Source organism: Teleopsis dalmanni, chromosome 2, assembly GCF_002237135.1.
Source record: "Teleopsis dalmanni isolate 2A chromosome 2, ASM223713v2, whole genome shotgun sequence".
NCBI classification, from domain to species: Eukaryota; Metazoa; Arthropoda; class Insecta; order Diptera; family Diopsidae; genus Teleopsis; species Teleopsis dalmanni.
Genome location: NC_051847.1, coordinates 183,643,574 through 183,662,192, shown reverse-complemented (window position 1 = coordinate 183,662,192; position 18,619 = coordinate 183,643,574). Strand labels below are relative to the sequence as shown.

At 26.7% G+C, this 18,619-nt stretch overlaps 1 protein-coding gene across 1 annotated transcript; it reads right to left on the bottom strand.

Annotated features, from left to right (window-relative positions):
* Window positions 1–2,183: 2,183 nt before the first annotated feature.
* LOC119681059 (high affinity copper uptake protein 1-like) lies at window positions 2,184–3,977 on the bottom strand. Its single transcript, XM_038094126.1, has 2 exons — window positions 3,415–3,977; window positions 2,184–2,898 (listed from the first exon to the last, which is right to left on the bottom strand). Exons 1-2 carry the CDS (start codon window positions 3,541–3,543, stop codon window positions 2,419–2,421), a joined length of 609 nt encoding a protein of 202 aa, XP_037950054.1. The 5' UTR covers window positions 3,544–3,977; the 3' UTR covers window positions 2,184–2,418.
* Window positions 3,978–18,619: the final 14,642 nt, after the last annotated feature.

The window sequence follows — 18,619 nt, the reverse complement described above, 5'->3', positions numbered from 1 at the left end:
ATACATATAGTCACTACAATATATATTATATTAAATAAGTATGCAAACTACTTAACCTCAAACCATAACCAATTAAACATATTATATATATTAATAATACTACAACATACTAAAAAATCAAATATTAAAATAAAAATTAAAAATAAAAACTAAATTAAATTAAAAATTAAAAATTTAAATTTAAATTAAATATTAAATAATAAATATTAAATACTAAAAGTCTTATCTCTCCATACAAACGTCCGTACAAAATGGATTTGAAACCTACGAACTCCTTTTCAGGAGCTAAAAATCTCAATCCTCTAACAGTTTCCTCTTTTCGAAATGCAGGATGTCCTTTAAAGACTTCCTAATACGGATATCAAACGGGTATGGAATTATTTGTAAAAATTAAATATTTTTATTTTATTCTTAAAATAATTAATTCTTTTTTATACATTTTATGTAAATAGAATGTGTATGTACAATCTATGAGCAATGAAATTTTTTTATTATTCACCAAATGACTGTACAAAACTGAATTTGTTGAAAACTACTTAAATATTTTACAATTTAATTAGTTTTTTTTTTATGTGAGAAAAAAATTGTTCGATTATAAAACTTTCCGTGTTTAAATATATAAATTAAACAACTTTAGAATAACTTCAGATTATAAAAACATCATAAACATGCAATAATTCAGACATTTTCATTTGCATATTTTACAATACATGGAAAATAAAATTTTACGGTAGTTTTTAGAAATATTTTCCATTTTTTATATACCGATATAGTTATAAAGTATAGACATAAAACTTAAGTGATCATAAAATTAAGACCATTGTGATATTAACACTGTTGTTAGTTTAATTTACTTTTGTTGCAATTAAATTTAACAATCTGTTGTTAGTATAATGTAATTGAATAATAAATTTAAGAAACAGTTCACACCAGTATTTACTATAACATAATAATGTATATTTAAGTTTTTTGTATTATTAATAGCCTTCAAGTACATACATTGTAGCAGTAATGGTGAAAAATAATAGGCTTTCGATTTTTAATCTAAGCTATGTGGCATTTGGCGTCTAATAGTGGCAAATATAATTGGGTCATTCTCCATTTGTAACAATAAAAATGATACTATTATGGCACCGATTATCCCTGCCTATCTAGATTAATCTTTTTCTTTAATCACTTTAAAAAATTACACAAATAACCCATCAATTTTTGAACAATTTTGTCCATTTTCTATCCATCCATCTTCTCTCATCCATCGCACCATCAACGCATGAAATCACTTTCTATCTAATGAATACTTAGTTTTTAGGTTGAGTTTAAATTGATTAAATTTTAAATAAGTACGCTTGATGTTTATTAAGGTCTTTTGGTGATATATATTGTCGAGCAGTATTTATAGTGGAACGCACACAAGAGCTGCCTTTTAAGTCCTGCACCTAACAATAAAAACATAGTAATTAATCAGTAACAATGGTTTTATTATTTTTCGAAGTATGCGCCATGATCAATACATTTTTACATTCGATTTAAATAATTTTCGAAATAGTATAGGGTCTGAAATTTGTACTAATTTCTGCCCTACATAAATATATAATAATTATATAATATTCATTTTGAAGTTGGTGTCTCCAAAACTAGAGTTTTGAACGATCGGTCATTTTTTCTTAATATTTAGGAACAAGAAGAAATCATTAGGTGCCAGGTAGGGACTGTAAGGCGGTTGACCCATATATAATAATTATATAATATTCACTTTGAAGTTGGTGTCTCCAAAACTAGAGTTTTGAACGATCGGTCATTTTTTCTTAGGTGCCAAGTGGAGACTGTAAGGCACTTGACCCATCAATTCGACGTTTTGAGACCCCAAAAACTCTGATGTGATGCGATGTGTGGGAGCTCACATTGTCGTGTTGGAGTGTGAACTTCCTTCGACGATTAATTTTCTTCAATTCTCCTAAGACTTCCAGCAACTGAATGGTTGTATATCACTCAAAATTTGCAATTCTATGTTGTTCAAGTGGTGTAGTTATTGCAACTATTTGCTTGGACGGTCAAAAAACATGTATTGCGTATTTCAAAATACCTATATTGAATATAGAAATATTTTTATCATATATCAAACACAACTGAACTAAAATATTATCTCATTCCATATTATAACAAGAAATTTAAAACAGTGACAATTTATGTGAGAATATAGAAACCTTTATTGAAAGTAGAAGCATAGATATAGATACATTTTTGTGTTGTAAAAAAGCAGCACTTGCGTTACTAGCCTTTTATAAAAAACCAATAAATTAAAATTTCAAATGCTAGAATATATACAATAAAGAATATTATTAATTTTTCCAAATATAGAGCCAATATTGATTATAGACTTTATTATTTAAAATATGCATATACAACATAATTCATTATTTAATGACAGCAATCATCATCAAACATATCTTGTTTGATCCACCCGAAGAGTAGATAACCCAAAGATAGACCCAACACTACAGCCAAGCACAACCAATAATTAAAAGTCATGAAGATCAACATCAGCAGGTAGGAAATAATAATCTGTATCACTTTGAAGACCGTTTGCACTAGATGTGATGGCGATGTAATGCGTGCGAGAAAGCTTTCATTTTCAAATTTATCAGTCAATGGTGTGTTGGAAGAGGCACGCGCTGGTGTAGTTGTACTGACGACAATATCATTACGTTCCTGTCTCTTCTTAGCACGATAATTAGCTTCCTTTTTATTAGTATATTTTAGTAGATAGAAACGTGCAAATTTCAGTGCTTCAAGACCAAAAGCCACCAAGAATATAACAAAAGCCGATATAACAAATTGGGTAACAGTACTTGCCAACCAACTATCGAAGAGTATGCGTTCACAGTGACCACCATGGAACTAAAATTAATAATATGTAGTATATTAAAAATATGAAAAATATATATAAAAAAATTTATATTATATTATTAATTTATATATAATATATGTGAAAGCTTTTTAAATATTTTCTTGTACTTTTTCTTTGTCCGCTGAAGACTAGCGATCATGCAATTTCGTTGTAATTCGCAGAGCTTTTAAGGCCGTAATAATTACGACATCAAATGGAGCTTTTCAGACGTGGCTTGCACGATAAAGACTATTTGGATATGTATATATGTATGAACTATTTTACTGATTATACATTGATAAAAACAATTTGTTAACTAAACGCGTTTTGGGATTATGTTGTTGGCAAATAGTTCTTCTTCTTCTTCATTTTCTTCTTCTTCTTTACTTCTTGAAAATTAACGCTCGTCTGCAAAGTGTTTTCGTTTCGGATTTAATGTATCGCTGAAGTATTTACACAAATGTGTACATCATAAACTTGTACGAAGTTAATCAAATAAATTTATTAAGTCAACAAAGGTAACTTACCGTCATAATCATCGGGCAGTCGTCTAAGCCGTCACCAACAACATCCATCTGCTGTTGCTGTTGCTGTTGTGTTGGGCTATGATGATGGTGTTGGTGCTCATGTTGGTGCTGGTGATGATCGTGTTCCATTGTGAAGCAATATTGTTACAATATTTATTTTCGGTGCTCTATGTTTTGGTCTGGTAACGCGATATATGCGAATAACGTTGCTTTAACGCGCCTCACAATATTATAACTGAAAATCCACACAAACGTGTTGTGGTTTTTGAATAGCTTAAAAATAAATTTTTGAATGATATCTTCTGAGCTGAGTTAGCTTTGAGCTGGGCTTGGTTGTGTAGCCAAAATAAAATTATACGTTTGATGGTGCAATAGCCGTTGTTGTCTGAGCGGTTCGACCAGCACTGGAAGCTTGTTTTAGCTTTACTTTTAATAAAAGTTCATATTATTTGGAGAGCTTACGATCTGAGTGCAGTGCAGATATAACCTTATACTCAAAGTGGACAATAATGAGACTGAGATTTGTTAACTTCCACAGAGAGTCTGAGTTACAAATTGTTTCATCTTCAATTCCAAACAAGCCGATAAATATTATGTAAATTTTTTTAACATTCATTTAAGTTATTTATATTGTATTAAGTAAAAAATTCAATACAATATTTCTTCTTTGGTTATTTAAATAAAATATATTTGTAAACAAAACAAAAACTTTTTATATAAGCAATTCGAAGCCATGAGAGCGGCGCCTGATATAAACTAGTTTTTCCAAGCATTTCAATTTAAATTTGTTATTTTACAATTCAAATGCAATTTTTATCTGTGCAATACAAAAACGAATTGCGCTGTTTTAGAATTGCACCAGAGTGAGTCTACCACTCTAGTACGCCGTACGTCGTGCTTTGAGATTCAATGCAGTTGTTTCTCAAGGTAGTCAGTTACGGGCACAAATTCGTGGTAGCATAAAGTTAACCCGCAATAAATCAAACACGGCATAAATTTCTGAACTTTTAACAGTGCAGCTGCACATTAAGCACTCAAGGTTAAATTTTATAGAATGCATATTACTATTAGATACATAGATATATAGATACATTATAAACATTAGCTGTAGTATGTTTCACTTTTATGAACATAATATATTTTATATATTGTAAGTATTGAAAGATAAATAAGTTCCATATCAATTGCTTATTTGAATTGTGTTAGTGAACAAATTTTTTATAGATACATTATGAACACTATAGTAGTTGTGATCACTTTAATGAACATAAAAAATTATATATATTATAACTATAAAAAAATAAATAGTTCTGTATCAAAATGTTTTTAAAATAGTTTTCAAATTTTTTTTATTCTTTTATAGTATATATATATATATTATCCATAATTATTTTTTGAGCACAATATCTTTTATATACTATAACTGTAGAAGAATTAATAAGTTCCATATCAATTCCTTATTTAAGTTATAATTATTATTGAAAAAGAAGGGATAGTACCTTCTTAAAAAATCTATTGTGCCCCTTAGTCGGATTATAGTGTTTCTCCAAGTTCGATTTCTGTAATGAAAGAGAGTTTAGAGCCTATCTTTCCTAGTCTTGTATCCTTATGATCCATGAAATACCCTAGGTGTTTCTTTCCCTTTCCCTTATTATTTTAGAAAAAAAAAATTTATATAGATACATTTTAAACACTACTTTTAATCAGTTTCACTTTTATAAACATAATATATTGTATATATCATAATTATAGAAGAATTTACAAGTTCCAATAAAATTATTATTTAATAATCTTAAAAAAAATTTTTATATGGACTTATTATAAATACTAGTTGTGATCAGTTTCAGTTTTATAAATTTAATAAATTTTATATACTTGCAAAATATATAAGAATAAAAGAATAGAAGAAGAATAGAACAATTAGTAATTCTACCTCTAACAATATATTTTTAAAATAGCTTCCAATGTTTCTTTAGTTTTTTATATTGTGTATATATTATGCATATTTAATATTATTTTATGAACATAATATATTTTATTATATATATTGTGACTAAAAAAGAGTTAATAAGTTTCATAACAAATGCTTATTTAGTTTATTTAAATACTATATATATTAGATCTTCTACGCCGTACGTGTCTCTTCTAGTCTCAGATAGAATAGTTATTGTTTCATATTCATGTTAAGTTTGTGGTTTTTTTTTAACGTTTAATATTAATATTCACGTATAAACAATTTCAATTGTTTAAACTATTTCTAAAATATTTGATAACTTATTTTTACAAAGCAAAAACTTTTTAGTCTCTACCATTAACAGCGCCTGAAACATAGCCATTTAAAAATTAGTCTAAAATGCCAGTTTTCAAAAGCCATATCTCCAAAAAAAACAATTTAAAAATTTTTACTCATACAAAAGTTTCAATTTAAAAAAAGAGCTTTAAAAAAATATTGAAGCTGATGAGGTTAAAAGCTCATCCTCTTGTAAAAGAATGATCCATATAATTTCAAGATACAACATATAAGTTAAGTTACATATAATATATATCGGGTTGTTTCCTCTCATAACAGCGTAAACACAAAAAACAATATATAAGTAGTCCGGATACTAAAAACGGTCATTCATATAATCTTTATAAAAACACTTCAAAATAATTTAAAAATTCATTGCTATATAGTATATCTCACTTACTCATAAATTCTTCAAGGTCTAAACTGTTTTGAAGTAATCTTAAAATTTTTATATGTATACCAACTAGCATCTATTATAAATATTATTACTCAAATTTCTTGTCTTGAAATAATAAAGATTTCACTAGTTCAATATTTATTATTTAATATATACTAAGATATTTGTTTACTATATTCATTTTTAAAAATGTTGAGCTTTTTTATCTTAATTTTTCCTTTTTTAAAAGCACAACATGCGATAGAATTATTTTGACGTTCGTTTTTCTTAAACGGACTTTTCAAAGAACAGAAAATTAATGCCAAAGTCTGGAGAAAAATTATTTATAATGGAACTAAATTCTAATAAGACATTTTTATAACAATTATTTTTACAAATAATTAATTCCTCACATTAAAATCATAACGCAACTGCCAGAGAGCATGCAAAGCCATTTTATAACTAACGAAATGCTGTATTATTATGTCTAAATGCTTTCTTCCAGCACTATTTACAAATTTTATGTGAACTTTAAGTAAAGTGTTTGGAAATAAGAAATCATGTTAATTTAATGTTAATGTGACTAACTAGTGAAGATAGATTAATAAAGTATTTCCATATAACTAAAATTGATTTTTTTTAAGAACCTCAGAGATTTACACATTAAATGAAACACAAGTTATATATTTAAGCTTAGGGAAATTTTCGTATAAAACTTAGTATTCAACTTATTATTATTTTTATTATATTAACTTGAATCTCACTTACTTAATTTTATTTAGTTACTATAGACACTTGTCAATAATTATATACTTTTGAAACATTGTAATATGAACATTAAACACAAACAGTGGAAAATAATTAATATTCAATCGAAACTTATCTGAAATTGTTTACATATGGAAAAATAGTTATTAAGAGCAGAAGTTAATTATATACTAAAAATTTTCCTTGGAATTGTTTTGCAGTATTTTGAAATTTTATTGAATGAATTTAAACTTACGCAAAACTTTGAAATTTTTTAAATTGTTGATTAATAAAAATATTTTCAATGAGAATAATGTTAATGAAGTGGTTAGAAAATAGTAAGAGATTTAATCAATAATCTTCCATTTTGTTATTTTAATAAAACGATATTATATTATATTAAGCGATTAGCATCGAAAAAGTAGTAGCTCTTTGAGATATTCAGTCAAAGTTAGTGTCTCAAAAGTATTTTTTGTCAGGATTAACATTAATTTTTACAAAATTTATTTGACTCTGATGTCCGAAATTTCTAATTATTCGACTTTAACCCTAGCTGAGAAGAAAAGATGATGTTTTATTCTATTTAATATTAGAAATTTCTGATTAACTGACTTTTGTTTTAGCTTAAAAGATCATATAAGGTCGAGTACTTCTATCCCAGTTTGGTATTAGAAATTTTTAAATATCCGGCTTTGATCTCAGTTAAAAACAAAATAGAGGATCGAACCTCGACTTAATTTAAAGTTCTAATCATTCAACTTTCATTTTTAGTAATGGGAATATAAGGCCGAGTGCTGATATCTCTGTTAGACATTAGAAATTTCTTATATAAGATCTTTGCCAGAGTTTGCAACAGATCATCATAGATTACGTTACCATCTCAACATGATGGGTCTGTTTTAAGGGATGAAATGCCGGTTCTGCCTTTTAATTTGATGCGTCTGTCTTTGAAGCGACTGTTCTAAGGTGCAAAATGTCAAATACTATATACATATATATTTATTAAATAACTTAACATCGATAATTAATATTATTTATTACATTTCCATATAAATATTTTTAAAGATTAAACTTTTAGCAAAAACAATTAAATATAATTGTATACGAAAACTCAATCATTTTGCTTCTCTTAGCTGCTATAGTTGTTAGTTGTACTGATAAGTTTGCAGCTCAAATCGCAGTGCATTTCTATTGAATTTCGTCTCTCCTTTTTTAGCAGTAGCCCGTAGTTAGCAGTTTAGTGTGCGGAAAAGTTGGCCGCACATTCATACGTTGCAAGTGTGTTCGATTTTGTTTGATCACTGCATAAACATGTATGGGTACAAACACTTTTGTTTGAAAAAAGTTGGTCTGATATTATAAGAAGAATGTGAAAAGTTGTATTTATTCCATATTGACATAATCTTAAACTTATATATTTATATATATTATTAATTTAATTTACACATTATGTTATTTTTTCAATAAATTATTAAAGATCATGTTGTGTATATATTGTTGCCTAATGTAATATAGTTATTATTAGTAAAACATCTCATATACTTAAATATATCATTTTTAATTTAAGCGGTACATGTAAAAACAACATTGTAGAAGGGTCGCACACCCTTCCCGATAGGATACGTTTCATCACTGATTCTTAGTGACTTTACAACTTTAATCTGGACTAGAAAGAGTTGAGTGTATTCTATTAAGTTTACTACCTTTACACCAAGTAATACAATAATATAATTTAGTTTTTTTTATTCACAAGCACCTATTTCCAGCTATTAACCTTAAGATATAAGGTTAAACCAACTTTGCCTGCTAATGTTTACTTCTCTCTACTAATATCTTCTTCTTATTTAAATATAGATAATAGTTAGATATAGATATTTCAAAATAGTTTTCGAAATTTTGTTATTCTCGTACATTATTTATTAATTATTCATTTTTATTCAAATTTTGTTTTATATTATTTGTGACTTCTAAATATTTTTTTTATATATTCCTTGTGCAATAATCCCATAAAATAACTGAATTGCATAAATATCTGTAAGCACAACAACCTCAAACTGTGCACACTTATGGCTAATAATAAATTTTTTAAAATGTTTATTTGTTATTTAATTTACTTTTATTTTTAAACTATAAATTCAAAGTGCATTTATGCTGCAAACGTAGAACTATAAATGAAGTGTCCGTCACGCCAAACCACCCATAAATTATGCACTTCTCGCAAATTGCAGAATATAAAGTTTGTGTACGCCACAGCCGATGCCGATACCGATGCCGGTGCCGTTTGCATAAATGACTAAACATTAAAATTATTTTGTGTCTATGAATTTGTTTTGTATTCTTAAAACTGCTCACATTGCGTATCTGTATCTGTATCTGTATATCTATATGTATCTGTATCTGTGTCTGTGCAAAATGAAATTAAAGCGCAGAGCAAACGCTTTTTGTCACGTGCGTAATCCCTAAAGCCAGTAGCTAATTTTCACGTTCTTGCATAGAAACGAAAAGTACTTAAGACACTTTAACAGCACAGACATGCAGGTGTACCCGTACTAGACCCATTCCCGTACCGGTACCCGTACTGCTGTACCTATACTTGTATCTTGTATCTGAGCGCAGCACGAACATTTGTGGTTATCTATGCTTTTCATCAAATTGTGCAGTATTTCTAATTCTGCACGCATAATCAACTAAGTACGCATGCGCGCCCAACCCTTCTCACTACTGCGGCTATGAAAATTTTTTATCTATTATTTTTTTTCTTTTTTTTGTTTTTAAATTTTTAATAAAAATAATTTTTCACTTTTCAATTTATGTGCAAACATTTTTATGTTCAACAATAATAAATAAATAATTTCATTTGTATGCAATAGTTTACATTTATTTGTTTACATTTTTATTTATTTTTTTTTTTTTCTGTTTTTTTTTGTAAATTTATTCTTGGCAATTTGTTAATAGCCAAACGTAATGCAAATTTATTAGCGATTCGCTTGCAGTTTGATTAATGCACTTAATGCAATGCAATTATAAATCGTAAGCTCACACGCAATTTTTATTATTAAATAATTATAGTAAATTTTTTGAAAAACTTTTTTTTAATTTTCTGCATATAGAAAATACCAAAAATATTTAAGCAAGTAATTTACATTCTGTCAAAAAGTTTGTATATTTTAATTAATTACTCTAACTTTTTTCTCTTCGATTTTAAGCTCAGCTTTATTAAAATTAGTTTTTACGAATTTAACCGAAATTTTTATGACTCAACTGAGCGCTTGCGTTTGCGTTGTTTAATATTTATTGTTTTTGTGCTATTAAAATTAAAAGTAATTTAAAAAACTTTTTTGCATTTTAATTAATAATATTACAGTAATTGTTAATTACGTTGCTGAAAGCGTGCTGAATATATTTTTGATTTATTAAACCGAGCTTGTAATGTTTACAAACAATTTCCTCTGACTAGCAACCCAAGCGGGTGGTTGTTGTTTATCGAACGTTCAAAAATCCCCTGAGTAAGCCGCTCAAGCATTAGAACGAGAATGCAGTCACCGCTGAGAATCGCTCTTTTTCTGTTACTCATAGACTACTGACGTACTTAATGCACTTTGATCGTGCATTTAGATTTTTTTTTTAATGATTTCTTAATAATTGTTTTTATTTACTTGTAACTTTTTCAATATGTCGTCATCGATAAACGATTATTGACGTTGACCTTTAGTATTGTATAGGCGAGTGCAGGTGAACCCCGATTAAGAACTCAATAATTGCTATTCATTGTAATCAAGAATTATTTAAAGTTATTAAGCAAATATTGATTTGTCATATTGTAAATGTAATAACCAAACCACCATAAGATACAAGAAGTGTTAAGTCCAAACTGATTCAAAGAAGTAGAAGTAATTTTATTTATTTATTTAAAAAAAAATATTTTTAACAACTTTTTTTTATAGCTTTAATCGATGTTATTTATAAACAATTACCAATGATTACTTTTCATAATATTACACGGAAAGCATTTCATATGAAGCAAAAACTGCAACATAAATATAAACTGAAAAGGTGCGCTGACTCTGAGTTAAAAATTTAGAAGAACAAAAGTTTAATACTTGCAATCTCAAAAAATTATTTTTATTTTATTATAATTCTTAAACATAGGAATTATTTCCGAGACCACTGATGATAAGTATTTGACAATACTTGAAACAGCTGTATGGCCAGTCAAAAATTCAATTAATTAAAATAATATAAAATGAATTTTTGTTGTTGTAGTTCACTACTTTTCGAAAAACCTCTTTATGAAAATCTTTTTATTAAATATTTCTATAGACGTTAAGAAATCAAATGCCAATTTGATTTTTATTTATTTAATTAATGAATTTAATAATTAATTTAATTTAATGTTTAATTTATGTTTTTTTCTTCTTTCGTAATTTGTAAATAATTGTGTCGTCCTTTTCTTTATCATTATCCAATGTATACATTTGAGTCGAGTTAGGAATAACAAATACCAATTTTTGCAATGTAGGTATACATTTAAGTTGAGTTGAGAATAAGAAACACCAATTTTTGCAATATAGGTATACTACATTAAGTTATTGAATTGTAATTAGGTTTAACAATATTTTTAATATAGGTGAACCTTAAAGTTGAGTGAACAATAAGAATCATCAGTTTTTATTCTGGTTTTTTGCATATATACTTATGATTGCAACTGAACTTTTAAATTAGAACACTGAGCAATTTTAATATGTTACTTACATAGATAATTCTTTACTATAGAAATAATCATGTAAAATTTAAGCATATTATTCAAATTAATATCGTCCCTTTCAAATTTATGGGATTTTAAGTTTGTACGTTTTGTTACTGATTTAGCATGTAAGTTACTAAATAAATGATTTCAAAAGTCTTTTTAATTCTTTTTTGACTGACTGAATTTTGTGTCTCTGTGTGTATTAATAAAGAAACATCAACGCAAATATAAATCTTATGTACAAATAACAAACAAATTAACAACAAAAATGATGTTGTCTTGTGTGCTATGAAAGTTTTCTTCTAATGATACATATTACAAAAGAGGATAGTAAGAAAAGTAAGCCAACCAATGCCTACACCCAACGAAGTGATGTATAAACTTGATTTTGTTATTAATTTTTTTATTATATATTATGTGTAGTTTATTATTATTTATTGTTTTTCAATCATATCAAATACTTTTTAGGTTGCATGTATGTGTTCAATTGTTTCATTTAAAAGGATAATGCGAAAAACACCCATCAATTAAATGAAAAATTTATTAATAATTATTGATTTTTAATTTTTATAAAACGTATAGCAACAAAAAATAGCGTCTTCTTAGTATTATGAACAATTTCAATATCTGTTAATTTATTTTAGTAAATAATAATTAAGAATATTATATTGCTGTTGCAGTCAAAACAAATTATATACGTACTTAAAACTAAATAAAAAATTCAAATATTTCCTAAGACCAATGATGATAAATACTTGGCAATACTCGGATAAGTGTTGTATGGTCAGCCAAACTTGCATAAATTAACCAAAAATTTTTGTTGTTGCCTTTTTACTACTATTTGAACCCTTCTAGTTATTAAGGTTATTTTTCTTGTGCTTATAATCAATGATTATCAGTTTAAATACTTGATTATTAAGGATGTCTTCTGATTTTTTACCCTTTTACATTTACGTAGTGTTTTCTTACTGCTAATATTATTTTTAAAATTGTTTTGTTTTATGAATATAAGTAAATATGAAATTCTGTATTATGTTATACCAAAATTTCACAATTAAATTATTAATTGTTTTTTTATTATAATATACTTTCAAAACCTTCAATCAGATACATTGTATCTTTCTTTTTTGTAATTTAAATATAATGAAATTCTCAGCGTTAATAGTTTATAGTTAATTGATGGTTTTGCTAGGTTTGCCATAGCAAAATCGTTGGTGTTTCTAGAATATTGTAGTAGAAAATAATTAATGAATATTGCTATCTCTTGACAACTACTAGACAAGTCTAAACTATGTATGTTATACTTAATTACACTAACTAGACAGGTCTGAGTTAGCATTACAAAACTCTCGCAACTTTTACTCTTAGTGTAATTAAATCTTTTAAATGCAACAATAATTTTTGCATTTCAATCAAATGAAAATTACAACGTAAAGAATTTAAATCACATTTTGACTAAGAAGAAATTCATTGGAAATAAATTGCATTTAATATGAGTAAATAAAAATATAAAAACTAATTAAAAACACATTTATAGTTTATAATATATGTACAATTAATAATCGCTTTTAAGTGGGAGGCTTGGAGCTACATTTAATCTACCTTAGAGTCTGTGAAGTGAGTCACTAATCACTTTACGTTGAAGTTGCATTGTCAATTGAAAAACTATTTAAATGTAAATTTTGTTTTTAAAAAACTATAAAATAATTTAAAATAATTTAAAATCCTGCACTAATCGTATATGCGAATACGACTATGAATACAATGCAAATTTTAATGAAAGTAAATAAATACTTTATGAAGCAGTACTCGTACTGATTTATGTCCTCCTCTAGAATTTAATGATCAATTACCACTGAAATTAGATCATTTTGGAAATTCCGTACGTTTCCTGCTTTGCAGATTTGCCAGATTTGCCAGATTTTTGTAATAACAAACAATGCCAAATCAGTTTTAATAAAATCACGTTTTCAAATTCGTTTTGTATTGTAATAAATTTTATAAATGAAATTGTTTGTTATTTTTATTTTATATAACTTTTTTTTTATATATATAGTTTTTTATATTTTATTTTAATTTTTTTTTTTATATCGTTTAAAACTTAATTTTTTTTTTTTGTTCTACAGTAGCTGTTACGTCCGTCTGTAAATAAGACATTCTATATATATATTTTTTTTTTCAAATAAAAAACTTCAATAAACGAAACGAAACGTCATAAATGGAATTTTTTGTGTACTTAAAAATTGTAAACAGTTTTTATATTTTTAAACTATTTTTATTTGAGTAAGTGCCTTCGAATATTTTTAGAAAATCCAAAATGATTCCACAGATTTTTTTTTAAATTTATTACGTTACTCGTATATTTAATTTTGGCTCATTAAGAAGGTGACAACAATTTATTATTTGTAAATTGACAGAACTTGTTAAGTTTTCTTAATTGGCGTAAGTGGCTAATATAATTTGTGGTATGATTTTGTACTCTATATGCTATATTTGCGGTTTTCAATATACTTAGAATATCATACAAAATGCCAATAAAAACTTATATCTTTTTCTCAATGAATTCATAGCATATTAATACCACATCTGTTTGTTTGCTAACTTTCACTTTATGGATTTTAATTGACAAGTTGTGAAAAACCTATATGGCTATTTTAGTTTGATTATTTTAGCAGGATGTAATAATTAAATAGATAGAAAATTATTTTAAAAAAATAATCTCATTAATTGAAATAAAATTCTAAATTAAAAAATTAAAATTAGATTAAATATACGTAGGGACTTTTTTTATACAATGCTTTTGGAAGGAATAATTACACAAAAATGTTCAAAATAACTTAGCAATAACTTAAATTGTTAAAAAAAACCGGGTATGCCTTATCAAGATTCATTGAGTATTATGATAAAAAATGATTAATATCAGAGTCGGGTAGGGTCTTTTTTTATACAATGTTTATGGAAGAAATAATTACATAGAAATGTTCAAAATAACTTAGCAATAACTTCATTATTAAAAACAACCGGGTATGCCTTATCAAGATTCATTGAGTATTATGATAAAAAATGATTAGTATCAGAGTCGGCTAGGGTCTTTTTTTATACAATGTTTATGGAAGAAATAATTACATAGAAATGTTTAGAACAAAAATTTAGAGTAATAACTTCATTATTAAAACAAAACCGGGTATGCCTTATCGAGATTCATTGAGTATTGTATTAAAACATGATTAATATCAGAGCTTTTACTTGGAAAACTCAGGACAATGTTTTGTTATAATATTTTCCTTAATTTTGTAATATTTAATTTTAGTTATATGTTGTTGATGAAGATTGATAGCTATTAGTATCTTTATATCTAACTATTGGTGGACATTTATAAATGCGCCACACTAGCCTTGAGGTAATATTTAATTTTAGTTTAAAATATAAATAAAAATATAGAGCTTTTCTATAAAAATAGTCAAGTCAAACGGCACTTTTATTTTTCTTTTTACGTCAACAACAATACGAAGAACTAGTAATTGATTGGGTTCATCTAATTCAATATGGAATATATGTGAAAATTAAAACTGAAAAATAGAAGATATTTAAGATGTATAATGTTGCTACTAATACGATATTATAACTAATCCATTCCTAACAATTAATCATCCTTGAACAATTGATAATGAGTGCATCCTTTCAAAAAATGAAAAACTTCTCGAAAGTAGAAATGTAGATTACTTCAAAGAAGTATGGACAGGTGTCAAGCATTTTTCTCATCTTTTCTACAAGTCAGTTACACATCTCTCACAGTGTTGCAAATCACTAATATGTGTATTCTATCTTATTGCACGGTATCCTCCCTGACAGTGATCCCACCTTAAGACTAATATATTTGAGCGACACTTCAATTATACAAAGTTATATACAGTGAATACATATCATTAAACTTTTCAATATTAAATTTTACTGTTCTATATTGTAGAGATAGATTTCACCATCCGTTCTGCATGATTTTTAAACTATATAAGTATTTTTAACGTGTTCTTAAGACTTTCTTTGTTATTCTAGTGAATAGTTGTCAAGATATCTCAGTTGGTAATATAAGAAAAGAGTCTCAATCGATTCCAGACTATTTAAGTTTATTTTAAGCCCCATTCATTTAGCATTATAAACATCTAAGAAATTATTGATTAATGTATATTACAAAACAGAAATATAAAATTCTTTATTAAACTGGATTACAAAAATCTAAAAAATTTTTCATTAATCTAGATTAGAAACATCTAAAACAGTTTTCATTGATCCTGAATAAAACAAATATGATTCTAAACAAGATATAATCATCAAAAAGAAAAACTTAAAATCATCACATGAATCCTAACAGAGCATCGTAATTTAAAATACCACCTCAAGAGACTGGGTATATATACGAATGCAAACTGTAAATTCTGCGATGAGAATGAGGAATCAGCCACACATGTACTGTTAGAATGCCCTGCGCTAATGCACATATATAATAAACTCCTTGAAATGTATACCCTTACAGAAGCGGCAATACAACCCTGCAAATTGGATTCTATTACTATTAAATAATAGGCTATGAATGCATCCCGATCTATAAGATCTATTGTGTGCTTAAAGCACCAACTAAAACAATTCTAGACTATTTATAAAGTAGGTTTTATACCACTTTTTATTGACGCAGCCACGCTTAGTGACCTGCTCAAAACCCAGAAGGGGGTACAATAGACCCGATGTTCAAGTGCCACGTCCCATAATAATAATAATAATTGTATTGAGTAGTTCTACACTTTATTTATATTCGTGCAATGATCTAAAAACACAAAAAATGAAACTGTACTCTTTATTTAGTTATGTTCATCCTTTCCAGTGTGATTGTTCAACTTCTATCAGAATAATTAAAATCTTTTTTGCTTCGTACATTCATACATAAATTAAAATTCATTTAATTTAAAATATATAAATATCAAAAATTAAAATGATATTGATTTCAAATTTATTAAAAATTAATTGAAGCTAAAAAATTTTCAGCAACTTTTGACTTTATTTTTTACTTATAAGAAAGTAACATTCCTTTAATTACTTTTGTGAATAATATATTCTTCTTAAAAAATAAAAATTTTCTATTTTCTATTAATAGACAATAGACAAAAATTTTCCATTATCCCCAATGGCCTTAATTTGCATATAATATCATTTCTAATGCAGTGCTGCGGTAACGGCTTCTTATTTACTGTATTAAATATAATTATCTTTTCAGCATTACTTTATAAATAGAACTATTAATGTGGCTTAATATTTATAGAACAGTAACAGCCCACATATAAAAGAAATGTACTTCATCATGCCAATTAGTTGAACTTTATTGTTATATATTCAAGCAAAAACCTTGTATATGTCAAATGGTTGGAATTATAAACGCAAGGGGTGTACTATAGTATGCCAATCTAAGGTTTAGCTGAGATTGTTGTTATGTTCGTGACTTGTTCGATTTACGTTCGATTTGCATAAAATTATTGATTTGTCATATAGCCATACATAATTTTCATATCTCCATCCACAGATACAGATAGTTCTCACGTAACGAACGAATTTTTATGTTTCAATAAGAACAGCAAGCCAAGGCACTCTAACTGACACTGGACCACTTAGACAATTTAATAAAAATGTTCTGTTGCAAAGTGAAGTGCGAACTTAACACAACTTGGAAAAACCCATATAAGATACAAACTATAAATTCGAAAAATGACTTTATACACGATACCAACGAGTGTAGATCAATGAATAGCAGTTGGTCATAGCAACAACAAACAAATGAAATGAAACTTTTTTATAAACTAATGAAAATGTAAAATAATGAAATTTATTATTATTGTAAATATTCGTAGACTTGTATGGTAAAAAGTGTAGAATTCATTTGTATCTTAAACTTGACAACAACAAACACTAGATAAATATTCTCCATTACGTACAATCGATCTATCGATTGATCAGTCGATCGATCGTTGGTTGATTTGTTCGGTGCTTTTCCATTGAAAGTATATTTAGCAAGTTTTAAAAAAATAAAAATATTAATAAAAACAAAGTTAAGAAAAAAAACCAGTTTGCAATAAATTCGATATCATTTAAATGTTTTTTTTTTATTTTGTTTCAAATACAAAAGCAATCTTTTGTTGTTGGTTTTGTATTTTACGATTTTATAATTTTATATGTTTTGCTTTCGAATACTCAAACAAATTTGTATCTAAAAACTTAAGTACCAAAACAAAAGTCTTGCTACTACCAAGATAGAGAAACACTAACTAAGCTGCGATCTATTCGAGCTGGAAAGCTTTTCCGAGCAAACCAAAACAAGGGTAGAGAGTAAACCTAGAGCTCATTGTTGTAGTTTGTTTGTTCTAAGAGTGATGGCATCGTTGTTCTAAGTTCTGTTCTGTTGTGTATCTTTTTCACAGTGGGTTTTTCTTTACAGTTTGTATTGAAGCTTTTAGCGTCATTATCTCAGCAGTATTGTGTTTACAGCAGTTGTCTAATATTGATTCAAGCTATTTACATAAATGAGTTAGCTGAAACCTATCAGCCGCTAAATTAAAACGATCGAACGATCTCTGCTCTGAGAGAGATAAGCAAGTGTGGAAAACGAAAGAGCAGCTATTGAAAAATATATAAAATATTTTGATTATTTTAGAACTAATATAGACGGTTTAAGCTTTAGTACGAGCTATGCCGGCGTGGAGTGCAAGGTTAAACGAATTTCTTTTGGATACCAAGGTTAAAAAATAAATATTTTATTTTAACTAATTTGGGTACGTTTTAAGGCGCCAAAAGTAGTGATTAGAAAAATATTTAACATTAAATAAAAAGCGCCTTTTTCAATTTAAGATAAAAAAAATATTTTTAAGTTCAATATTAAAAAGAAATATAACAAAAAATTAAGCGAAATAATTATTGCAAATAAAATATTATTATAAAAATGATATAAAAAAGTGTTTTTAAAAATTTGAGTTTTAAAAAAAAATCAATTTACAAAAGTTTTGTT